General features: G+C 40.5%; 1 protein-coding gene across 1 annotated transcript in view; it reads left to right on the forward strand.

The window, feature by feature from the left end:
- The window catches only part of LRCH2 (leucine rich repeats and calponin homology domain containing 2), a 2,522,829-nt gene that overhangs the window by 2,354,901 nt on the left and 140,204 nt on the right, over positions 1-27,724 (forward strand). The window contains exon 22 of the mRNA XM_044057297.1: positions 762-839. Coding sequence (XP_043913232.1) covers positions 762-839 — 78 coding nt within the window. The remainder of the gene's footprint in view (positions 1-761; positions 840-27,724) is intronic.

Here is a 27,724-nt window from a genome sequence, read left to right on the forward strand (position 1 = left end):
CAGTGCTGAGATGAAACCTAAGCAACTGGTTTTTGCCCTTTGCATAAGGGGCATAGCTGGCAGACCCATTACAAAAAAATATGAAGGTGTTATGTTTATTCCATTGGATTACTATTGATAACTACAAATGGGTTATTGTCTTCCCTGTTTCTTAGACCACCTTGTTGTTTGACTGTTCCTACTACTTTACAAGTATTTCACAAAAGACATCTGTTTCACAGTTACTCGGTCCAAACTGCATGTATACCTTACATGACTAGATCTTTTAATAAGAGTGCTGCAGCTAGCTGGTCTGCCTGCCCATATACCTTCCTTCATGAGGCTAGGATGTGGATAGAAGAGTATAAAGTCTTGGAACCTTTGGTTGCTTGTCTCTGTGTCCAGTTGACATTTTATTCTTCAGTGGTGGGAATGAGTTAAGTAAAATTGTGTCTGGCCTTTTTTCTTTGTTGACTGTGCCATGTATGAGGCAGGTAGAAGGGGCTAGGCTCAGCAGGGAACCTGTTAGAGGCCTTTAATTAATGGAGTACTCCCTGCTGGTGGGTTATATTATGCTTTGTTAGCTGAGATGGCCTCTGCAATCAGGAATTGTAGGATGCATCTACACAGTAATCTTGATGACTATAATATAGTACATTTTTAGATATTGCCATAATGTACATAAAATAACATTTGCATTAAAAAAGCATTTGAAATTATGCCGCTATCTCATAAACTTGTTTGCATTTTTCAGAATGTCTTTTTTAAATGTTTTCTTACAGCCTAAGTTAAGCATGGCAAAATGCCGAAGAAATGTAGAAAATTTTTTAGAAGCTTGTAAAAAATTGGGAGTTCCACAGGTAATGTGAGCTTTTATTTTTGATTTGTGCATGCTTTGCTGGTTGAACATTGATTTTTAGTAGCCCTCCACTTTTCCCGTATGATGTGTTAATGCAGACCACAACTTTCAATAAATTCAGAAGAAAATTACATACCATAATACAGACCTGAATTCTTCCTGAATAATAATGTTTAGCTAAGTTAAAATTATTTCCAGTATCTGTTAAAAATAGAATTTGTGTATTTCAAAGTCTATTTTGAGTCTGTTGGTGGAAAATGAATTATTTTAAGGCACTGTTGGTCATCATAGCATGATATTTTGGACTTCTCCAGTCAGTGTGGACTTTCCTGTAACAAATCCTGTGCAGTAGTAGTTTTAATATAGTAACTTTATACTATGGTATTAACAGTGTTGGATGTTTTAAAAAACTAAGAATGCCTTACCTTCTGTGGTCTTTTCTTAGAGGGCCCAGAGAGTGAGTAATACAAGCCATAACTTTTCTGTTAATTATTACTTCAATTATTAGGCCATGATAAAGCTTGTCAATAAAATACTGAATCTGTAATACCATTAAAATACTATATATGTAATACCAACACTTTACCTGACTGTGTAAAATGTTCTACTGATTTATTTTTAATTACTAAAAATTGTAAAAAAAAAAATTTCACTGTTCTATTATTGTAAAAGTATGCTTTTGTAATAATCTTTGTACTGTAACTAGAGCTTTTCTCCCTGTGCCTCCATTGAAGATGGGTTTCTGACCAAGTGGACTTTCCTGGTCAATAAATAAATAAAATAAATTATCGTGGCCCAGCATACCTCTCAACTTCTTTGCTCAATAATTCTGGACAAGGCTAAAAATAATTGGTGGGAGATGGTCCTAAAATTAGGGGCAATTCTTACATTACTGTACTTCACTTGAAAGGTTATTAAACAACAGGTTTTGCATTGACATGTATTTTTTGAGCATTCCCCACCCGACCCCAGTACCCCTCTACATTTATACCTACTAAACCTCACCCACCAACAAATCAGCCTATCCCATCTAACCCCACACACACACACTCAAAAACTACCACTTCCCTAGCATCTAATTAACCCCCCAACCATTCCACATACCAGGCATTTACGAAGGACCTATGTCAAGTCTTTAAACGCATAAAATTTCGAACGTTACATGGGCCGAGATCAAACGTTCGAAATTTCAAGTGTTCGAAGATTGACTTTCAATGGCACCATACAGTGCAGATAGGGCAAATTTCCCTTTTCTGCACTGAAGTGCGGTCCCAGAGTTGGTGTATTTAAGTAGGGGGGGGTGTGGAGGGTGCAGGGGGGCTTGCCCCCCTACTCAAAGGTGTGTTTTTCTCTTTTTCTTTTTTTTTTATGTGATATTTAAACATCCAAATGTTGAACATTTGGTCTCGACCATGTAACGTTCGACATTTTGGATGTTCGAATATTTAACTTAGACCCTTCACAAACACCACTTTCTCCCTCCATTCTATATAAATTTCTGTCCATTACTTAAAAGAAAATGAAACTCATATTAGGTTGTCTCCTCTTCACCCTCACAATACTAACAAAGCTCACATCCACCCACCCTACCACCTCAAAACAAAACACAGTGTACTGTACAACACATACCGATATTAAAGCATACACACATATACACTTCCCAGTTACTGCCTCAATATTTAAAGATAGCTCAATGCTACACATATACAGAATCCAATTAACAACTAACCACACCACAAAACTATGATATATGTACTACAAAGAAATAACATGTAGAATAAAACACATATTAACAAATACAAAGAAACTTCTCATCTCAGGAGACATACACCCAAATCCAGGGCCAAGCAATACCCCACTCCCACCTAAACAAAAATCAGACCTACTAGTCATTAACATCAACTCCAGGCGTATGACTAACAAACTTCCAGATATACATACATTTATAACCCATTACTCCCCAGAAATAGTAACCATAACTGAAACTTGGTTAAAACCCAGCATCCAGAAAGAGGAAATTCACCCACCAGGGTATAACATATTAAGGCAGGATAGAACAGGCAGGAAAGGAGGAGGAGTCACCATACTATTTAAAAATGCACTCAGCATAAAACCCCTTGAAATCCCTATACCTACATTTCAAAAAGCCAAAACCATTATCTCAACTCTGTTTATAAATAACTCCAAAAAAGTCAGTATCATCTGCTGTTACATCCCCCCAGGTAATAACACCCCCACCATAAAGAAGATCTTACAATGGATCTCAAATAAACTACCCCCAGGAAACCATTCTTTTAGGTGACCTAAACACAGACTGGTTAGCTTGTAACTCCAACATCCCCACAAATCACATCAGTCTCTTTGGCTTTACCCAACTCATCCAGGAACCCACCAGAGTAGACAAAATATCCCACAAAAAAACAGTCTTAGATTGGACATTAGTGAACTGCTTCAAACAAAAATATCACACTGGATGTCTACCAGACAGTGACCACCTCCCCAGATTCCTACTACGCAAATGCACCAACCTCAATAACCCTACAATTTTTAGAGTTGTTAGAGTTGTTAGAGATGACAGTAAACTGAATATACAAGAATTTAATCACATCTTAAAATACTGTAAATGATGGGACCCACTACTAACATTAAGCTTAGAGCAAGCTGTGGACTACTTTAACTTCACCTTCAAAACCCATCACTGTCAAGCATTACGTGAGCTTAAATGGTTAGAACTTCCTCAACTACTTAACTATCACCAGTTAGTACTAGCCTACAATATTGTGAATTATCCTAACAAAACCTCATCCCTAAAACAACTCCTAACCCAGTACGTATCAAATTGCCCTCTCTGCTCTTCTGAAAAAACTCTACTCTGCATCTCCTCAGCCAATAACTCTGCAGGTAAAGCTCTGTTCTCCCACAATATAGCAAGAAACTGGAACAACCTTCCCCCTACTCTAACATCTGCTCCTTCAACTAATCTGTTTAAAAAATTTTCTCAAAGCACACCTAGTGAATTCTAGGCTGTGCCCATGCATCACATAAAACCCCTACCACATATCACATCAGTCTTCTAGCTACTGACATAAAATTCTGCTGGTATGTATAAACTCAGGAATCCCTACCACTAGCCTAAAATTTAATTTTTATAATAATTTTGACTTTACATTTCCTACTTTTTGTATAAAAGTGCTTATGACTAACATTTCCTATATGTAACTTGTACTACGTTTGATTATTATTTGTAACTCATATGGTGCTTTTCTCCCCGGGCCTCCGCTGTAAATGGACATGTCTCCAGTCAGACTATCCTGGTAAACAAATGTAAAATAAATAAAATTAACTGACTGCAATCCTCAGTGATTTACCAGAAAATCAAAACTTTTACATGATGCAGTGCAAAAATATTTGGCAAAATCGGGGACTGTTGATGTGTATGTGGTCCAGAGTTTGAAATCACTTATTAAAAATTTTCAGCTGGTCTTTGACCTTATCTTCATCACTGAGTCTTAATAGCAGAAAGTAATTTGTATCTAGCAAAGGGTTAAGACATGGTTGCTGTTCTTCACTGGACAATGTATCAGGCCAGCCTGTCAGCTGATACCTTTCTTGCAACTTTGGATTTTGCGTCAGACAGCATTATTGTGGTTCAACATGCTAACTTTAATATAAGGAATTTTTGGCATTACCTGAAAAATCCATCAGCTGGAACTTGACTGTAGTATGTCAGCAATTCCAACCCCTTTTCTAAGGCAAAGTTGTAGCACATTTTTAACCAACTCTTTGAACACATTGTAGCTTCTGTTGTAAGTGAATGTCTTTGTTTTACTGTGTATATTTAAAAAAATAAATACTTACCAGAGTAGTAGATGAATAGAAGAGTTTATGTATGTTTTATTTAGCTGTTAAATATAAATCTTTTACATATTTTCTTACAGGAGTCATATGTACTGTAGGTGCTTTGAATTTAAAGAAATAAACAGCAGTAAAGCAAAATTATCTGTCACAAATTTATAGTTCATAGTTCAGGAAATAACCATATTAGGGCCTGAGCCAATTTAAAATGTCAACTCTGGATTAAGTGAATAAATATTAAAGCACATTGAAATGTCAAGATTTTTTTTAAATATTTGCAGTCGCACTTTGTAAAAGTGTTTTGTTCCACATATAAACCATTGAATGTGTTAAAAATTTGGACCTCAGAGAAGTCCTGCATTTAGTTATTCTGAATGTAAATCTTCCACCTCTAGTAGGACATTGAGTCCAGAAGATCAGTATTAAGCAACACAGTCCCTCATTTGTAACTGGCTTGTGTTCCAGGCATAATTTGCCACATTGTGTATATGTAGCTGATAGAATGTAGTTCAAGCTGATTTAATTTAGTCATAAGTAAATATTTTAACATCTTCTAGTCATTTTGCATACTTTCGCTAAATACCATCAAGAATAAGTATATTTCCCCTATTATATGCGCAAAAAAAGCATTATGTTCAATAATGTGATGTACATATATTATATATGGGTCTATATCACTTCAGCGAAGTGACAGTTCATCGAAATCTGCTCTTTTGGGAGGATGTGCCCCCACACCTCCTGCTGATTATATATACCAACTCCCAAGATCGCACTGCAGTGGTGGAAGGACATATTTCCTGATCCTCACTGTACCGCATTCTCAGTATGAACAGTTTGACAAACGGCATGATTGGTGTAAGTGAACCGAAAATGCCATTCGCTGAACTGAATTTTCACTGAAGTGATATAGACCCATTATGTATAACTTCCTCATAAAGTCAGTACCATTAAAGATTCTGTCTATAGTTTCTGTCTTACCAGTACTTTAAAAATAGTGTGGCAATTTATTTTCTTTTCTTGCCAGTGCAGTAGTATTGGAGAGGAGGGAACTACCAGACGTGTGTGTGTGTGTGTGTGTGTGTGTGTGTGTGTGTGTATATATATATATATATATATATATATATATATATATATATATATATGTGTGTGTGTGTGTGTGTGTGTGTGTGTGTGTTTATATGTAAACAGCCTGGGTGAATGCAAAATCTAACTTTTTGAAAACGCACAAAAACAGTTTTTGCATCTGTATACCAAGTACAGTATGCATTTCTCCCAAGCAATGATTGCCTTGGGTGTTCCTCTAAATATGATCTTTCTGAGAAATAAAAGAGCATGCTGAATTATCTGTGGTAAAATATTCACTTGCAGTCCTGTATATGTATGTATATATTTAACAGTTTCTGTGGAGATGTGTATAACTGTAAATAAGAAAGCTGCTTAAGTGCATATGGATTTTTATACTTTTAGGTAATTTGCTTGTTGCAGCCATTTTGGCAGCACCTGTGGTTGAGCTATCACACGTGTTGAAGACTTGGCATTGCAAAATAGCATAGTTCTGAATGGCACAGAGTCGTGGGCAAAGACACACAAAAGATGTGTTCAGGTCAATTCTTGTATCTACAAAAAAAACACCAAAAATACATATCCAAATAATAAAACAGCAGCTGCAGACCAAGAATCCAAGTTTATTACACTCTGTAGCATCTCAGCAAGATGTCTTCACTGGAGTACAAGAAACTATCCAGAAAAAAAACATTTAAATAATCAGTCATAAAGCAATCAACACCTCAGTACATCAATTAAATAACATACTTGCAGTTACAATCTTTGTTTAACCCTTTAGGGCTCAAAGTGTTGTATTTTAAAATATAAACAATTTCCTTATACAATAACGTCTCTTTAAGACTTCTACCTTCTCCTATAAGCAATTTAACTTGTTCTAAAATACAAAAAAGAATGCAAACGGCCAACTTCCACTCCAAAACCAATACCACGAAAAAAGAAGAAGCCAAAAGGACCAGGAGATATTGAAATTGCAAACAAGTCCAGTAAACCACGAATAATAAAGGTTGTTCTAAAATACAACCTTTTAAGAAAGAAGCATCACTATTGTGAAAAATCTGTAAAATGAAGTGCCAGAGGGCTTTCCAAGCTTACATTTCTAACATGTTCCTGTAATCTTACTTTGAAAGCCCTATGGCTTTCCCCAATATAAAACAACTTGTGAAGACATTGTAAAATATAAATCACACCTTGAGAGTGCTGTGTCTTTCGTCTTTTCCCAGGTAGGGATCGCCACAGTGGAACTCCGGTCTGCTAATGATTGGCAGTAGATTTTTACATGCCTAGTTGCCAGCTCTGACGCACAACCTTCAATGAAGGTACTCCCATTCACACATGTCTCCACAAAGAAGACGCTGTAGCTGAGAATCTAACAGGACAACGTCTTACTGTGAAGCGACAACGCTACCGTAGCACCACCACCGCAGTATAAATCACAGGTTCAGAATTAATGTTATTAAACTTAGGGAAGATTAAATGTTTTTATCTGGATAGTTTCTTGTACTCCAATGAAGGCATCTTGCCAAGGCATTAGAAAGTATAATAAGCTTAGATTCTTGGTCTGCAGCTGTTGTTTTATTATTGCAATTCTTTTATCTAGACTACAAATCCAGCGCTGGTCACATGGCTCACTATCCCAGATTACTAAATTATAAAGGAACACTGTATCACATCGTATGTAGTTAGCATCCCCCTGTTATGAAAGCTGTATTTCCCTTTTATCGTCTACATTTATAAGCTTGACTTGACTAAGCTTAGTCTGTATGAGTCTTACAGTAAAGTACAGTGAAACATGCTTACATCCACTAAATTATTTATTTATTTTTTTTGCAATCTGTTCACATTCTGAGTGTCTGGGAGGATTTTTGATTAAGCATTATATCCAGTACAGGGTCTCCTTTCACACCCCTGTAGGAAGCCTTATCCGGTATCTCCAACCTAAAACTAACAACTGCTTGGATTGTTCTGTTCCAGTAATGGCCACTGATGCATTTCCGTCTATTGAAGCGATCAGGATCCTAACAGCCTTTCAGAAAGAGTCTGCGTGTAGACTTTAAAGTAAAAAGTGGAAACGTTTTGTCACCTAAGCCTTTTCTCAAACATTGATCCTTTCTCAGCCCCAGTTCCAAATGTCCTTTGATTTCTAGCACATACTTTTGGCACTGGCTATAGTTTTTCAACAGTGGAAGTGCAGCTAGCAGCTGTCTGTTATATCATATAGGGGCATCAAGAACATTCACTGTCCTTGCATAACATTTGTAAAGCCTTTCTTTAAAGTGTCTTCTTATCTTGACTTATAGTAAGAATACTCTTCCCAGTTAAGATTTAAACTTCATTCTCAAAGCATTGAGAATGCCACCATTTGAACTAGCTTCCTTGGTTCCATTAAAGATCCTTTATTGGAAAAATATTTGTGGTCATCATCACTTCTGCTAGAAGGGTTACTGAACTTCAGGCACTTGCTTCTTATGACCCTTTCTTGTTTTTTTTTCACATGGACAGAGTGTCACCCCTTACCTGTCCTTTCTTCCTAAAGTAATTTCTGAAACCACCATGATGCAGTCCTTCCATTTACAAGTGTTCTTTCCCAAACAGTCTCACAACGGGGAGTACATTATCCATAGTTTGGATGTGCATAGACAATTATAATTTTACCTTCACAGAACAAGAATGTTTAGGAAGGACTCACAGTGGTTTGTTTCCTTTGCAAAAAATAAGCTAAGTAGAAAGGTTTGCAAAGTTACACTTTTCCAGGTTGCTTTCAGACTGCATTGCTTATATTTATGTCTCACACAACTGGCCTCTGACGGATGCACCCAACACTGTCATTCCACCAGGGCCGTGGCACTGTCTTCTGTCTTATCAGTATATGAAATCTGCTCAGCTGACATTTTGTCCTCCATGCACACATTTATTAAACACTGTAGATTGTTTTAAATTTCTGGGGCTAGTGCATCCTTGGGTGCCTTTGTCCTCAAGGGTCTTCTCTTATAATGCCACCCTGGTGTCAGATAGCTTGGGATTCTGACCCACAAGTCAGACTGGACATACTGAATGAAGAGTATATGAACGTTATGTACTGAACATAATGCTAGATCCTTTCATTCGTGTGTGTTTGATAAGATAACCCTCCTCCTTTCTATTTCCCTTTCTTGCATTCCTTGTACTTGTAGGGACCTGAATGATATGACACACATGCATAACTATATGTATTGATAGGCACCAAACTTAGTCTGAGGTAATTCTAAGTCCTAGTGCATGATGGGAATGAAAAGCTTGAAGGGGTTCAAGGTTGGATCACAAATGCTGCCAAGTTGAATCCGCCAAACTTCTCTAGGACCCACATTGGACAGTCATAAATGAAAGTATCTAGCATTATAGTAAGTACATAACTTTCATTTTTTAAGCATTATGAAATGATAGAAGGTAGGTACATGTGGGTGAGCCATTGTCTGCATAGCAGCTACAGTTATTTATTTATTTTTTTTAGGAATTTTAATAGTTTTGTCCTGACCTGTTTATAATTTGTTAGCTTCCAGCCAAGTATTAAAAATACAGAAGAGAAAAAAAACACTTGAGTTGTAAAATCAATCTCATGCAATTTTTGGAGTGCCGATTCCTTTTCCTTCATCAGCATGGGCTACTGAATGGACTGTTGTATTCAGTTACTTTGGCATGTATCTGATTGACAGTGAAATTATGACAGATGACAATTGCTTTCTGTACACGTACTTCTAAATCTTTATTACCTGGGACCATAATGTTGTTCTCAGGAACTGGCCACTGGAGTTCCAGACTCTGTCCACTAGCCAGGGCAAGAGGGAAGCACTAAAAATAGAATCACTTTCTACAGCCACTGGTCTTATACTGTTAATCAGTGTAAGAATTTTACTTTGAGCTCTTAACACTATCATAGGTTCATACTAGGCTATCTGCCCTAGGGCATTTATAAGCCTAGCCAGAATGTGTTTGGCTTTCGCCACCCATTTTAAATTTATTTTGCTATGCCCTTTTTCGAGGTTAGTATACTGTGCCTCTGTCTAACAGTGACACAGAAGTGATACCCGGGGTAAACCTATGATCTCCCATCCACTCATCAAGATTCCTCTTGAAGAGAGTCAATGAGGGACTCTGCCTAACCTGGACTGGGATTTTATTCCAGAGTGAAGGGAGCCTCTGGGTTATGAATCGGTCCCTCCAGCATGTCCTATTTATTTCAGTGCTGAGGTTCAAGTCTCTCGAGTGCGTAGCTCGATGGGATTTGGATTTTCTGAGGTGCAGCATGTCCATTAATTCGGGTTGGACATGGCTTTATACGTCAGGCACAGATCGCCTCTGAACAGGCGGTATGCCACTGAGTAGAGCTGGAGTTTCTTTAACCAGGCAGCATATGGCATCTGTTTGAGCCCTTTGATCCTCTTGGTGAGGTACTTTTGGGGTCTTTCCAGTTGCTGCAGGTGTCTGGTAAGGTACATCCCAAAAGGGGCATTGTACTCAATTATGGGCCTGATGAGGGATGAGTAAAGAGGCACGATGACCTCCCTGATCTAGATGTGAATCCCTTCATGATTAGGTGGGCTATATAAAATGTTTTTCTAACCACTTTGGCCATGTGGTTGTCAAATGAGAGATTGCTATCAACTTGGGTCCCCAGGTCCCTAATTACTTTTTCTGTACTTAATGGATTACCACCTATGTGGTAATTTGTGGGCACTTTGTTTTTGCCACAGGGGATGACTATACACTTTTTGGCATTTAGCTTGAGGCCATGGCTCTGGCACCAGTTGTCTGTTTCTATGAGGCCCTTTTGGAGGATGCTTGTGTCGGCTGGAGAGTCTATTATGGCGCCCAGTTTGCAGTCATCTGCAAACTTGGTCAGCCACAGTCCTTCCGTGTTGGCCTGTACCTCCGAGAAATATATACCGAACAAGAGAGGTCCCAGGACTGAGCCTTGTGGGACACCACTTGTAACTGGTTTGGAGTCTGACATGGCTCCAACAATTCTAACCATGTGGGATCTGTCCTTGAGCCAGTTTGCAATCCATCTAGTGACATAGGGGTTTATTTTTAAGTTGGTGAGCTTATCTATAATGCCCGAGTGGGGTATTGTATCTAAGGCTTTTGCGAGGTCCAGGTAGGCTGTGTGGACCACCTTCCCCTCGTCAATGGCCTTGGTGACTGTTTCAAAGAAATCAAACAGGTTTAAGAGGCAGGATCTGCCCTTAACAAAGCCGAACTGGGTAGGATCCAGTGTCTATCACTGACAGTAACATCATAATCTAGTGTAATGCTAAAGAAAGACGTGCACAAATTATATTGAATAACCTTTGCAAATGTATATATCATAGATAAGCATTTCAGTAGTAAGTACTTATGCTTTATTAAAACATTAAACCTGTAATAGTTAAACACTCTACTTCTTTTGACAGTCCTGCAAATTGCACAACCTTTTCTTAAAAAATATTTAACTACAGCATGGATGTGCTCCATTTTTTAACTTTGAATCTACATCTAAAACCAGTTACCTAAATTAATTCTCACCTTCTCTAAAATTATCAGCACTACAGCTCACATTTTACCACTAATAATCTCACCTCATCCACTTCTCCCTTTCTTCTCTACTTCTTTCCAAATGTCCAGTGCCTTCTCTATCTTCTTCCTATTTGCCATTATTTATTTGTATAGAAACATATCTCCAAACACTATAGTTATCCTTTCCCTAATTTCGCACTACTGTTTCTATGTACCTGCCTCATCCCTCCTGCACCTCCTGTCTTATCCCCTTTTTTACACAACTACTCTTTTAAATAAATGTTAATGTGTTGATATAACTTTGCTAGCTAAATTGTGAAAATATCTTTCCGAATGTGTCTGTGCTTACTCTACAGTAATGGTATTGTAAATTTATGTATTTTTTTGTGGTATTTGTTGTTGTTATTTCTGTCCTGTACTCCTCTGAAAAGGGTCTGTTAGCTCAGTATACAACATTCTTGTCAACAAATAGAAAATAAAAATAAATAAATTAAATTTTACAGCAAGGGCATCTGTAATTGGGATTGATTGGTATCTTACAAGCAGAAACAAATCCTTGTTATTCTGGTGGGTAATGCATGCAGTCTTCTAAAAATTGAAAATACTGTCAGTTGCAGCATAGATGGAAAAGAAACAAGCAGCCACAGAAAGATCACCAGTCAGTAATTCATCCTTGTCTCAGTAGTATTCTCATCAGAAGGCAATCTGTATATACAGTCATGCCGCAGAAATCTTTCTGCCCCGCTGGTTGAGAATCACAGAAACACACCCTGATGTAATAGGTGCACATGTCCATACCATTTTCAGAACTTTCTTGTGTTTGTCTGTGCAGTCATCTGTCAGCATTATGAACAGATTCTCCATTATGTTAGTCAGAAGTTTAAGTCCTGCCCGTTTTATCAGCATTTTGCTTATAAAACTATAAGAAGTCTCTTTAGGACCCTTGGCCAAGATCTGGAAAATAACCGATTACCATTACTGGTGAATGCAACAATATCATCCACCCCATCTCTGGTGTTTGACCTTCCAGTTGAAAGGAACAGACGGGATAAAGCACCAAGCAAAAGCAAATCACTCAGAATGGACATCTGCTTCTTTGTCTAGGTTGGAGGTGAGCAACTCAAGTGAGGTGCTTTAGCAGCCGCTGGACCATCTGTCAGCATCTCGCAGGCCATCTAGCATTGCTGTTATGGAAGCTATGACCAGGGACAGATGGACATGTTCATTGCTTTTCACTCTCCTCCTGATTCTTCCATTTGATGTCTGAAAAAAGATCTAACCTAGAATTATAGTTACAGAAGGTGAAAGGTATATTCACCATATTTTCACCACAGAAGAGATTGAAGGGTTCAGATTTGATGTCTGTCCCTCAGCACCTAAACCTCAGGCAGATGACCCAAATAAAAGACAGCAGAAGGCAAAATATGTTCCCTCCCTTCTACTCCTAGACAACTTTCTTCTGGTAAATCTCTTCTGCAAACCTCTCAAGGTGACTGGTTTGCTGTGGCTCAGTGACTTTTAAAGGCTTTTCAGGTCTTACAGCTGGGACATACTAGTCTTTCTCTTTTTGCTTCTTCTACTGAAAGCAAAAGGGATTCTTCTTCAGACAGAGAGGATCAGTTTCATGAAGAGGGCTTGGACTATGCTTTTTAGACCTCCTCCTCCTGAAAATGAGTCAGATGTGGAAAATACTGTTTTCAGTGACTCCCTTAATTTCTTCTGGTGAAACTATATTTAAGATAAAGATTTTCTTTTTAATTGAAAGGGAGAGAGATGTCCGACGCATGAAAATACTATTTTGTTCCTAATCCTGTGGCTGTTTGGCTATTCCCTCAGTGTTTAGAGCTTTAAAAGATTTCTTTTTAGCTGCTATTTTATCTCCATATTTCCAACCTTCAACTCTTAAGAAGCCAGGCAGATTTTAGAGTACAGGATTTGCACAGTTATCTTTATAAAGATGTATTGCTGATCCAGCTGTCATTTTTGTGGACTTGGAGAAGTGAGCTAAATTGTTTCCTGATCCTAATTCTTTTCTGAATGATAAGGAAAGGGCAACCATGGATAGTTTCTGCAAAAAAAAAAGTTTATACAGCTACAGCCTTGTCATTTAGGATGATTAATTGCTAGACACATGCGTAGATTCCTTTTAACTAAGTTAGAAGAATTCTGAAATTCCTAACCTAGAACTGAGATCAAAAACTTCAAGAAATGCTTCATTCTGCCTCACCTCTCAGGTTACTGAATCTTTAGTAAAATGTGGCATGATACTATTGATGCAGCATCTAGAGCAATTGCCTTTGAATCTGCAAACAGTAGACCTGCATATTTAATGCACCAACCATTACCAGAGGATGTTGAGGCTCAGCTAAGTGAATGCTTCTGTGAATAAGATTTGCTATTTGGGGTTCCTCTGTTGATGTCTTTAAAAATATGAAAAATAGATAAAGTAATGCAGGAGGGCAAGGGGGCAAAACAACTTTTTTCCTTCACTAGTACCCAGATATGAGAGAAATTACCCTGTAGCACAAAATCTTTTCTTTAGAAAGCAACTCCAAAACCTGAACAACGTAAATCAAGCAAAGGCCAATTTAAGAAAAAAAAAGACCAAGCAGAGTTGGTTGCTGGTTTCCAACAATAATAGACATGCACCCTACCTATACCTTTCCAGCTGCCTTCTCCTTCATTTTCCTTTCCCCAGCCAATTATCTCCTTTTTCAGAATTGGTGGCAAACTTTCTCTTTGCTCCCTTATTGGAAATGATCTTTGGAGATTCCTGGGTGACTGGCATCAGACCGAGAAGTTACAAGTTTAGTGGGATTCAAAACCAACCCACTTTGGCATTTCTCATGTGTGTGGAGATCAGGAACATCTTATCTTCTGTATTTCAAACCTCCTTCTGTTTTCAGTGATAGCACCGCCACACCTTATTCAAGACTATTTCTTGTTCTCATTAAAGAAGCAGACTGTAGGCCAATTCTAGGGCTACCTAGACTCGGCACCTTTTTGAGGGTTCTTCACTATAAAATGCCAAATACCCAAATTCTATTGCCTGTTCTGCAGCCAAATGCTCTACTGCTACTGTGGATTTAAAACAGACTTGCATACACATTTCCATCCACAAAGTCACAAAAAATATTTAAGATTCTCTGTCTGGTGCTCACACTATCAGTTTACTTCTTATCCCTTTGGGTTTTGTACAGGACCAGGGGTATTCACAAAGTACCTAACTCCAGTTATAGATTTTTTTCAGTCTCCAAGGAATTTTGCATCTTTTTTTACTATGATGATTGCCTAATTCAAGCAACTTGCAGTTCACTGGTGCTGAAGGCTTTGGGGTTTTGAATGAGACATTTTCCGACTCTAGGATTCCCTTTCATTGTGAAAAATTCTCTAATCCCTTCCTGTAGAGTAGTCTCTCTCTAGGTTATCTATCAGATACTACATTACAGATGGCCTTTCTCCTACTGAACAAAACAGTGACATGCAAAAGCTATTTATAAATCTAAGAAAACAGAAATCTTCCTCAGCCAGAGAATTTTTAAAAGCCCTGAGGTTCTTGGCTTCGAAAGTTGTCATAATTCCTCATGCCATTACAGTCCAATGGTATTAACGTCAGCTAAGAGAGTTTGAGTTAGACCTTTTGAGCATTTCTTTTTTTTTTTTTTTTGCTTTTTCATAAAGATGAAGAAAGTCTTGAGAGTAATCCTCCATTTGGTTATGAACTGACTCTTAATCTAACTATCCTTAATCCTACTTTTTTTCCAAACCCTCAAAACAAGGGAGAAAGAATTCTCTAGATGTTCAAAGACAGCTCTGGTTTTATTAGAATAGAGAAGGCCTGAGAAATCCTGAGCAATCATTTGTATCATTTTCAGTGTCTATACAGACAATGCGTTTCTCTTTTACTATACAAATCATGCCAAACAGCTATCAGGAATAGTGAAAGCCCTTGATCACTGCAGCTACTTCCGAGACTTTAACACTAGGGTAAGACTGTAAAATCATTCTCAAAGCAAAAATAACTTCATTAAACAATACAACGTGGATGCTCAGTCTAGAACACAAAGTGGATTTGCTAAGATTGCCCTTCAGCACTTCCTCATTAGGAGGGTATACCCCTTCTTCCACCCAATATGGTCATGCTCTGTGAATAGTTCCAGATGTTACATTACTGTTTCAGTGTTCTTAACAAAGAACATAGTACAATTGTGTAGGTAACTTACCATAATAGTAGATATTCGAAGAGATCACTGTTGCAGTACCTGATAGATCAGTGCTGCAGTACCTATACCCTTCCTCCATCCCCTCCTGTGATATACAGTTGAAGTTTTACCAAGTGGTTGGGGTGGGGTATTCAGTAACATTTTCTTCCTGTATTCTCACAATTAATCCTGCATTAATATTTTTGTCTGTGTTCTGACTTTTCCTTAGGAAGTTATTCTAATGGAGAAGAGTGGTGTTAATTTACTTTTGAGCAATGTGTTAAGTGTTTAAATTGTTTTGTACTGTGTTTTAACAGGAAAAGGTTACTTTTTTACTATTTACCTGTTGTACTGACTACTACTGCAAGGCTTCCCTGAGAATTGGAACTTTTTTCAGCTTAACCTTGGAACAAACCACCAGTTCCTTGGTTCCACCTTCTTCCCACCACAAAAAGAAAAATAGTTTTTAAACAGGTTTTGCCACCACAGCAGGCTGATAAAATGCCTCAGCCCAGTGGGTGACTGCTGTGGCCAAAGCTGGTTCCTCATACCAGTCTTTTTTCCTCTGGTCCCACTGGTGTAGTCCCACCAGCCACCATGAACTAGTGGGTCAGACACATCCTCTGTGGCTTTTGGAGTGTTATTGGTGAGCAAGGGAGAGCCACTGTTGTGTGCCCTAGGAGAAAAGGCAGGGAATATCACTCTGCTTTGTCAGAAAACTATGCCCATGCATGGGGGGGGGGGGGGGGGGGGCTGTTGCCAAATGTGGGTCTGTTTCTTCAAATTTTCCAGTTAAAAAGAAACAAAATCTTAAACATGTTTTCCATTGTTTTAGTTACCTTGGATAGGACTAATTTATTAAGGCTATCCTCATGTTTTAGTGCAGACTCTTGACCCTACCTGTGCAGCTGTTGCTGGTAAAAGAAAAAGGGATTCTTCATTTTCTGAAGAGAAAATGCACAGATCTGATGCTATCTGTGTCATTATTGATCATGGATGACTCTTGGATCCGACCTCATATCCGAGCCAGCAACTAAAAGGACTGCTCCAGAGCTCAAGCTTCTTCCCTTCCCCAAGATCCCTTGCTACCCACAACCCTCAGATCTCATTTGCCGCAATTTCACTACAGATGTGCATACTGCAGCTCCAGCTTCTGGTTAAGATAAGTGAACTTTTATTTCCCTTTTTAATTTGGGTTTTTTTTTTGTTCTCTCTCTCTAGTGTCTAGTCTTCTTTCTTCTTAGTCTAGTTAGGTTTCCTCCCCTCCCAGTAGCGTTTAGGCTCTCTTCCTTAAGCTTTTCTCTGAGTTCTCACCCTTTTCTCCTCGGTCCTTTGGGTAGCTCTTAACTTTCTCTGCTCCCTGTTTAGCTAATTCTGTACCCCTTCCCCCATCTTTTTTGTGTAGTGTGCAGGTGGTAGTTTTTCGAGTGTGGCCGTGATGTCTGAAAAGCCTTCTGGCTTTAAAAGATGCTCCTCATGTGGTCGTAAAATGCCCCATACTGACTCACACGAGGGGTGTGTCTGTTGTCTGGGAGAGCCTCACCTGTAGGTTGAATGCAACATTTGTGCCACATTCAACCCCAGGCCTCTCCTGGAAAGCAGGAACAAGCTGATGCTTAAAGGGATTGCTAAAGGGGGCCCTCTGGACTCAGATTTCCCTTCCAAGCCTCCCTGCAGTCCCAAAAGCAAGTCTTCTTCTGCCAGGGATTCTCCCGCCAAAAAGTAGAGGCTCTAAAATTCCAGTTCCCTGGATCTGAGTCCAGCCTCTTTGGCTTCAGATCTGGGATCTTCTGCTCTGAGAGCCCCGGCTCCCTCTGTCAGATGTGAGACCTCAGAGCCTCGGAGGTCCTCGGATTTGATCCAACACAGACCACCGTCAGATCCGACCCACCTGTCGGTTCCACCCACTGCACCACTTGCTCCTTCAGATCCACCCAGACCTTCGGCTCTAGTGGTTTTGCTGAATCTGATCATTATTGAGATTTCCCCTTCCAGGTCCAGGAGCTTGAATCTGAAGCACACAAGTCAGTCTCCCTCCTGAGACTGCATGCCTTCAACCAGGTCAGGACATTCCTCCGTCTCTTCCATATCCAGCAGTAGTTTGCTCCCCTCAGACATAGGAAGTATAATGAGCTTTCTTAAGGCCCAAATCAAGTTGGGTTTGTTGCCATCCCCTGCTAAGTTGCCAAGGAGATCTTTTCCATCTGCAGGAGTCTTCTCTCCTCATCCAAACCATCCGGTTTTGGACCCTAAGGATCAGAGCATTACCTGTGAGAGGCCAACGATGTGTGTTATATCTTCCCTTCCCATACTGTCAGTGTCCCTGGCATGCTCAGTTCCATTGCCTTTGGAACTGGCTAGACCTCAGCCCTGCAAGGCCAGTGCTAATTCCCAGGCAGTGGGATTGGGCCTGGAGCTTTCTCACCATTCCCTCCCTCTGGGGGCTACTGCGACAGACAGCTCAGGGCCAGTATTGTCTGGAGACATCTGTGCTGCATCGGGGTCCCCCCTGTCATCTCGGGTGGCTATGGTCACTGGGGAGGAGGGGGGATTCATCCAGTCCATCTGCCTTTTGAGCAGAAGAGAGGACCCTGTCTGGCTGGGCAGCTATCTCTCATTTGGCTCTAGGTCCTCCCCAGCCCCTCTCCATGTTGGGCGGCGAGACCTCATCATCTTTCCAGGGTCAGCCATCTTGCGACCGCCTTCCGATGGGCGTTAACCCCCTTGGCATCCTTATCTCTTCCAAGTCCTCCCCAGAGCCCACCTTGGAGCCTCCTGGAGGAGGATGTGCAAGAGGAGGCACTTGAGCTCCCATAGAGAGTCCCTCACTAAGGACATGGATTTCGAGGAAGGAGATGGGTCCCCCAGACATCCGTCTGAGGAAATGTGCTTTGGGGACATCCTCAAAATCTTGAATCAAATAGGCAGTAGGTCTTCCCCTGCCCTGTCTTTAGAGGAATCCGTGTTTCTGAAGGCCTTTGGAATGGGCCCATCTTCTACCTGGGTGTCTCCCCTGGGTTCCTATTGTGTTATCAAATTGCTGAAACTTCCAACCTGAAAACATCAAACACAAGTGTTTGAAGTTACAGCAATTCGAATTAAAAAAAAAAAAAAGAAAAACAGCTCAATAACTGTCATAAGCAGGGGGGAAAGCCCCACCCGCATCTGCCCCGTGGGGGGGCTGACCCCCCCGCTCTTTAAATATACCAACTCCAAGCTTGCACTACAGTGCAGTAAAGAGAAATATTCCCTACTTACGACAATTACTTTCGTTTTTTTTTTTTTTTTTTTTTTATTCGAAATTATAAAACTTCGAACATACAAGTTCGATCTTGTGGTGTTTGAAGTTTTATACTTTCGATCATGTTATAGGAACCCATCTCCCCCTGCTGATGAGCTTGTAGAACTCTTCACCAAGAGGGCTTGGAAGGAGTCAGACACAGTGGAACCATTTCCCAAGAAGGCTGACAGGTGTCTAAGTCCCCCCCCCAAGGATAAGGCCTTTTGGAGCAAGGATGATCATTGATGCTATCGTGGTGGCTGCAGCTACTAAGCAGGAGCTTGCTGACCAGAGCTGCAAGATCCATCCCCTGAACAGGGAGTCTCAGGTGACTGACCATTTTGTGAAGTGCGTGTTTGCCTCAGCTACATTCGGACTGAGAGCAACCAACTGTATGGCACACTTTACTGTCTGCAAAGGGATTTGGTATTAGAGCTCTTCACTTCCCTTTCTGAGTTGCTGCCTCCGAAGAGGCTCATATTGGTCTCTCCAAAGCTGTCCACTCTGACTTCTCTGATCTCAAATGCGGTGGAGGCCACTTGTTGAGCATGAGCATTGCCATCAGGCAGCACCCCTGGTTTCACCTTTGTCAGTTTGCAGAACCCTTTAAGGCATCCTTCACCAATGCCCCTTTCAACGGGTCAACCCTGTGTAATCCTTCCGTCAAAGAGACTTTGACCTGCAGTGGGCAGGAAGGAAAACCTCTGTCCGCAGTGGGAATCAAGTTCTCTGTACCCCAGTGATCCTTTTCCAAAATCAAAGGGGTAGTAATAAACTTTGGCTCCATAGATCTAAGTCTTCCTTTCAGGATGGCTCCTAAGGAATCGTCATCCTCCAGCTGGGGCAGGGGAGTTGACAACAGACGCCACCCCAGAGGCAGAGGTGGTCCGCAGAACCAGGGCTCCCTGGAACCCTTCTCGGAGAAGCCATCTCAGCACTCCTGAAGCGCACTGCCTGGCTGTTCTGCTCTTAAGGCAGTCGGAGGTTGACTCTACCTCCACCAACTACCCTAGCAAGTATCACCTCAGGTCAAGTGGGTGTTAAAGATGATTTCCAGGGGTTACTTCATCCCTTTTTTTCAGCCCCCTCCAGTTCAAAGTTTTCTTCCAGATATTCCACTCCATCAGAGGGAGTTGGCCCCTCTCGAGGTCCAAGACCTTCTTCAAAAAAAGAGCCATCCAAGAGGTCCCAACAGGACAACGAGGGTCTGGAACTTACTCTCACTTCTTTTTAGTGCCCAAGAAAACCAGGGACCTGTGTCCCATTTTGAACCTCAGTGAACTAAACCTTTCAGTCAAGAAGTTCAAGTTCCAGATGGTCACTGTTCAGTCCATTCTGCCTGATCTGCTCAAGGACGACTGGATGTACCCGGTAGATCTCAAAGATGCATACTATCATATCAAAATCAACAGATGCTGCAGGAGATACCTGTGCTTTCAGCTGGGGCCAACCATTATCAGTTCAGAGTCCTGCCCTTTGGACTCACCACATCCTCCTTGGTATTTGCCAAATGCATGGCAGTGGTGGCAATTCATCTTTGGTTGCAAGATTTCCAGGTCTTTTCGTACCTGGACGATTGGCTCCTCACGGCCCCCACAAGGCATCAACTTTCTATGGCCACAGATTATACTCTGTTTCAAGGTCTAGGCATCATGGTCAACCTGCCCAAATCCCAGCTTTCCCCATGTCAGAACCTAGAGTTTATTGGGGTCCTTCTGGACACAATCTCAGAAACTGCAGCACTTCCCCTACACAGAGTTCAGATCAATTGGGACCAGGTACATCAGTTGCTAGATCTGGATCATCCCACAGCCCACTTGATGTTGCAAACGCTAGGTTTAATGGTGGCAGCGATCCAGTTAGTGTCTCCTGCCAGATATATGAGGTGTCTGCAGTGGACCATTGTGGTGCAATGGTAAGCCCAGTTTCACCCCATGTCCATGACCATCAGGATTTCTCAGGTATGTATACATCATCCTGCTTGGTGGCTCCAAGCTCCGGATCTCATACTAGGCAGACCCTTCTGTCTTCCCCATCCCTAGACCATGGTCCCCACCGATGCCTCCCTATTGGGGGGGGGCACTTTCAGGGAAGGACGGGTCAAAGCACGTGGTCCCCCTTAGATACCAAATTGCTAATAAATGTCCTTAAGATGAAAGCAGTCTTTCTAATGTTGCAAGCCTTCTAAGAATGTCTCCTCCTCGGGATGATAGCAGTACAAATAGACAACATGGAGGTGGTGTGGTACATCAACATATAGAGGGGGAGGGTACATGGTCTTATCCTCTGTGCAGATAGGCCATGAAAGTGTGGGAATGGGCAGTGTCTTCCAGGTGCTTTCTTCTTGCAATGCACATTCATAGCAGTTTCAGCGTGTTAGCCGACAAACTCAGCATATCATTCTGAGTCCTCAAAAGTGATCCTTGAATCCGTCAGTGGCATGTCGGATATTTGACTGTTGGGGTCTCCCTCTCTGCGATCTTTTTACCACCACAGTCAACCACAAATGCAGCAACTGCTTTGCTCTGATCCCCCTGACAGGGGAGTCACCCCGGGATGCTCTGGTTTATGATTGGCCATCAGGACTTCTATATGCTTACCCCCCCTCTCCCAAAGCCCCACAACCCCAAAGTCTTACAAAAAGCCCGTTGCCTGAAGACTACTCTCATCCTCATTTCCCCCTTTTGGCCTTGTCAGGCATGGTTTTCCCTCTTTTGGTCTCATCTGAAATATCCACCCCTGGATATTAGATCCCGTCCCAGATCTCATTTCCCACCCTTGCGAGCTTCCGCTTCCCAGTCTCCAGTCTCTTCATTTGACTGCATGGTTCCTCCAGTTCCAGTGATCCTTTCCCAGTCCAGGCTTCCTTCCCTGGTTAAGAGTATTATCTTGCCCTCTCAAAAAACATTTACCAAGAAGTTATATTCTAGTAAATGGAAGAGATTTTCCATTTGGGCTAAACAATGCAATCTAGATACCTTTTCAGCCCCTATTCCTGACATTTTGTTTTTCTTGACCTCTCTTTTTCACCAAGAGGACAGTTTCTCTATGATCAAACTCCAATTGGCAGCCATCTCTGACTGCCATTTGAATGAAAGTCCCATCTTTTCTTCCAGGCTGTGCAAGGCCATCCTCTATGGGATCTTTCTCCTTAGACCTCCTATCAAGGATCCCCCTCCATGGGATCTTACTCTGGTGTTGCAGGCTTTGATGCAGAAGCCCTTCAAGCCTTCAGCAACCTGTGAGCTTAAATTCCTCTTCTGGAAGACAGCCTTCTTGGTGGCCATTACTTCGGCCAGAAGGGGCTCTGAGTTGTAGGCTCTTAGCATTAAGCCCCCTTTCATGGTGTTCCACAAGGATAAGATGTCTCTCCGGACCAATTCTTCATTCATCTCCAAGGTAGCTTCGGAGGCTAATCTTAACCAATCTATTCAGCTTCCTGTGTTTGTCCCCAGTTTTTCTACTAAAGGGGAATTTACATTGCATTGTCTGGATTTCCAAAGACTGCTACATTTTTATCTTAAGAGAACCAAACAATTTTAGAAGTCTGATCAGCTCTTCATTGCCTTCTCTCAGGTCAGGCAGTTTCCAAGGTATCGCTTTCATGTTGGATTGCCAGCTGCATTTCTTACATTTACCAAAGCAGGCATCTGGATCTTTCTGGACCGGTTAAAGCTCACTCCACTAGTCAGTAGCCACATTTTCTGCCTTCTTGGCAAAACATTCTTTCAATTAAATTTGCGCTGATGCTACTTGGTCTAACCCCCACACCTTTGTTGCACATTACAAGCTGGATTTGGTGTCTAGGAGCAGGGCTACTTTTGGTTCCTCTCTGCTCCAGCGTAAACTTCCCCAAGGCCTCCCAGGGCTCATAGTAGCTGCGGACTCTGACCTATCCATGGTCAATAATGACATGGTTAGCATCAGATAAAGAGTTATGTACTTACCATAACTTGGAATCTGTGCTATCCAGTGTCATTATTCATCACATTCACACTCTCCTTCCCCCTCCTTCTGGAGATTTGGTAAATATGGAGGGATGTCTCCCTTTAGGAGTTTTCAGTTTTGTAGGCATTTTTTCACTGCCCCTTTTTCTCTGTCCAGCAAACTCGATCTGAGGATTGTGGGTAGCAAGGGATCTTAGGAAGGGGAGGAGCTTGAGCTCTGGAGCAGTCCTTTCATTTGCTAGCTCGGATCCAAGGTTGAATCTAAGACCCATTCATGATGAATAATGACACTAGATAGCACAGATTCCAAGTTATGGGAAGTACATAACTTTATTGTATGGTATCTTCACAGAATTCTGATTCAGATTCTGAGGAGAGTATGAGTTTGACAAGTAATTTTGAAGGATTATTTTTCTGTGAAACACTTTATAGAATGAATCAGTTGTTACTTACAAGATCCTAGCTTTGGAAAGATCTGTCACCCTATTCTTATGTAACCTGGTGAGGGTGGTATCTGTAACCAAAAATATGAGAATAAACAATAAAGAAAATAGGATAAGGAGACAAGCTGGAGTAGTTAAACTTCATTGAATAATCAAAGAAAGGAACTGTGAGCCATGTCGTATGTGATGATTTTAAATGTGGAGTGTAGCGATCTTGGGTCACAATTCATGTTCATGGTGACAGCAACAGCTAAAAAGCATGTTCAGCCATCTGAAGAATTGCCTAAACAAAGAATCAAACAGCCACTAATTGAAGGCCATATGCAGTAATTTTAGGTGTATAAAACCAGTAAATGACACTGATGTAGAAATCTACACTGATGTGAGAATTACAGCACATAAACAACTGATGCACAATTTCATTGCATGGCTGTAGGACTGATGGGGCAACTGTATCAGTACAAAGCGACTTTCTGTGTAGCTGACAAACTGCTGTCATGCTGATGGTCTGATCCCTTGTGTAGTCATTTATTAGTTTATAATATATGTACATCTGTAAAAAAATGTTTTCACACAAAACAGTGGCATTCCCGGTAAAGAAAATAAAGCCAAAGTTAAGTTGATGGCTGAAAACTGTCATCTGCAACTGTCAGTCATGATAAAGCAAAGGCCCAAGCAAGGCAATAAATGGGCTGAGGTCAATGTCAATAAATCTAAATAGACATGTGTTTCCAGGAGCAGTGATCCTGTTTAGTTTGTATGTCTACTGTTGTGGTGAATAATTTACAGAAGTGTACCATCTTCAGCAGCATCTTGGCAAGTTTGCCTTCTTACCCTTCATTGCCAGCATCTGTTATGATTCTAACTAAGAACAGATGTGACTAGTCTTTTTCTATTCAGTGCCTGATCCAGTGAACCTTCTTGCTGGAGAAGCCTGTGGAGGGAAATGTTGTAATCGCGTGTGTATTTATCTGGGGGGAGGTCTTCACTTTTTTCTGAGGGTATTACTTGTTTGGTGTCAGTGAAGAGAGCTTTGTTTGTTGGAACAGTCCATCCTTCTGCTCTAATGTGAACTACTTTGAATATTTTTTTCTGAAAAAGTGCTATGTAATGAATGCAACTCATTGACTGAGATTCTCTCAGTGAACTAGAATTCTGAAAAACGGCAAAAGCAGTTAATCTAGTCTCCTCAACAGTATGACTAGACAAGTAACCTGTTAAAGTGTGTTAATTATGGACATTTGCTTGGTTACTGCATGAGGAATAGACTGTACTTTACCAAAGTGTAGAGTATGCATATGTGCAATAGACTCAAGGCTAATAAAGCCTGTTTTATAAATTAGTGCATTGTAAATAGTTCTAATTCATGTGGTCATTTTTGTAAGAAATGTGTTGAAATTTGTCCTATCAATGTTTGTTGCTTCAAGAGATAAAAGTGTGAAGGATGTTATACAAAATGTAACAACAGACTGTCAGGGATTTTTACACTAAACTCATTCCTTCAATTTTTCCTGCTTTCTTTACTTCCATGGGAAGCAGCAAGGATTATGTTTATGCATGTTAGCTGGCATCAAAGTATAACATCTCATGTAGACATCTGTTGATCATAGAATTGCATCTGGCATATTTCTTATTGGGCAGCAAAGTGGTAGAGCTGCTATTATTACTGACTCGTGCTTGGTTCTTCAGTTCTTATCCTTGCTGGAGTGCATTCTCTCTGAAGTCTGTATGTCTGCCTTCTGTTTTCCTTGGTTTTCAGCGTATTCACTGGTTTCTTTCCATTTCCCAAAGACAATGCCAGTAAGTGCACTGGTAATCCTTTAATCTGCCCACTTGTGAGCATGGTGGATATATATTCATATATACACATACTTCAGGCAAGGGCAATAATGCCCTTCTAGTCTGCCAGTATACCTCGATCATTCCCACAATAAATGTCCAAGTTGTTAAAAATATCTCAACTAGTTCCTGCTAAGATAATTTGATAGTTTGTTCCATGCATCAATTTCTATATTGGAGAACCAATTAGTACACATCTCATTTCTATATAATCTTCTACATAAGTTGGCTGATGATTCTGTATTATTGTTGAAAAGCCAAAACATTCCCACAGGTAATTGTCTCTAAATGCTATAGATAACTTTGTAAGGTCTCCTATTAAATATCTATATGAAAAAACTGCGCAAGTTAAGATTTTAGTCTTTCATAGTAACTTACATTTTTGCATCTATGGATGTCCTTGTTAGATTTCCTCTGTACTCCTTCCAGTTTTCTCATGTTTATTTTCTTATAATGTTTTTATATTTATATTCCATGATCTAGTTTAAATCTAGTATAACTTAAAAACAATAAAACAATTATTTCATTTCTGATTTTTTTAGACATTATAGAACCATAGGTTTTATGAAAAGGTATATAACTATCATTATTAACCCATTGGTTTATATGGTTAGAAAAACTCAAAGCTGGATCTGCCCATATACCCAAGTCTGTAAATTAATTAACTGTTTCAATCATTGTGTGCTGTATTAACTATTTCCCATTCAATCTATGTCTCCCAAATCTGATATGCTTAGTTTTTTTTATGTTGTTGTGTCTTTCAGCTTTTCCCGGTTACGGGTCGCCACAGCGGAACTCCGGTCCACTAATGATTGGTAGCTGATTTTTACATGCCGAGTTACCAGCCCTGATGCACAACCTTCAACGAAGGTACGCCCATTCATGCATGTCTCCACGCAGAAGACGCACTAGCTGAGAATCGTACCGGACAGTGTCTTACTGTGAGGCGACAATGCTACCGCAGCACCACCACCGCCAGTATTAATGGAAAACTTGGTCAAGTTCTTTTGCAGACATGCCCTATCTGTAACAGTCAGTTGACTAATTTTCAAGTCATCTGCATACATACTTTAGAACACTTCCAATGAAGAAGCTAGATCTGAAAGATACAACCTAAACAAATGTGGGCCTAGGAGAGAGCCCTGTGGGGCACCCTGACTGTAGCCTAGAATTTCACATATCCAGTTGCTGTATGATACTTGCTGTGTCCTATTTCTAAGCCATGCAGCTATCTATCTTGTTCAAATTACATCAATATCTAGGCGTTCTGTAGGCAAAGAGAAATAAATAGGGCATCTTAAGTGGCAGACTAGCACTTAAAGAGTTTATTGGTGGAATGTAGATCAGAAGCTGCTTTTAAAAAGGGGATAATTAGTAGGATAAACAAAATATTGCATGATAACTATAGGAATCAATTAGAGGATGTTAGAAAGGATTGGGAAGAGAGATTGGATAATCAATTCACAAAGAAACAATGGGTGGATATATGTATGGCTCCCAAATATGCAAAAAGTCTGGATAATTTATGACTTTTGCTTGGAAGTGGTTGCATAGGTATTTTTATACCCCAAGCAGACTCCAAAGAATGTTTCCTCAGCTAGATTGAAAATGTTGAAGGTTTGATGGGAAGAAAGAGGTAACTGGGAACATATTTTGGGGATTATGAGTTGACTGACCTTAAAAAAAAATCCCTGAAGGCTACTCTGTCAGGAATACCAGGTGAGCAAATTGGTGTAACTAAGGAAATTATTTATTTGAACTATGATACAGAATCAGAATTGCCTAGATATAGTAAGGCATCGCTAGGTTTAATTCTGGCTGCCAAAAAAGCAATTACTAGAAAATGGAAATCCGTCTAAACCAACCATAGTAGAAATAGTGAATATATTAACGGATAAAAGAACTGGAAATGGGATCTTTAAAAAAGCATAGGAGCAACTAAGTTCATAGTTGTTTACTAGGTTAACGACCACAAGGGCCTTCTTAAGCCTAGCAATCTGTGACAAGTTCTGATACCCTTGATAAGTGTAAGCATGAGCCTGGGAGATGAACCATTTACAGGTTACCTATGTTCATTAGATACATAGGTGCCAAACCAGAGATGAATTTCAATTAGAGACATAGGTGCCAAACCAGAGATGAATTTCCAGTTTCCCATCCAGTTGTCCAAGTTGCAATTGAATTGGGTTAGGGAGGAACTCTGCTTCACATGGATGAGGAGCCTGTTCTGTAGATGGGGTAGTCATTGGGAGACGTACCTTTCTCTCCAGCAGGTCCTATATATCACAGGCAATGTTTAAGTCTTTAGAACGGGTAATTCTGATGCTGTTAGTTTTGTGGATATGAAGGGAGGTCCATCAGAGTTGGGTCTGACAATGCCCTGTATGCCATGCATAGATCTCCGAGACAGAATACAGGGATAGGGCCTTGAGGCAGTCTGTATAGGACATTTTACTTATGCCCTGTATTCTTTTAGTGAGGAGCTTCTGTGGATGTTCCAGTTGTTGTCTATACCAAAGGGGGGCATTGTACTCAATGATAGGTCTTATGAATGCCAAATTCATTGGAACAATGACTTCCTTGGACTTAGAAGCCATACCTTTGTTCATAAGTCATAGAATGATTTCCTGACCATTGTAGACACATGATGGGCAAAGGCTAGATTACTATCTATGTGTGTCCCTAAGTCCCTGACTACTGGGTCAACTCTAAGGGGTATGTTGTCA

Source organism: Protopterus annectens, chromosome 15.part0 (genome assembly GCF_019279795.1).
Source record: "Protopterus annectens isolate FY-2018-M chromosome 15.part0, PAN1.0, whole genome shotgun sequence".
Lineage (NCBI taxonomy): Eukaryota > Metazoa > Chordata > Ceratodontiformes > Protopteridae > Protopterus > Protopterus annectens.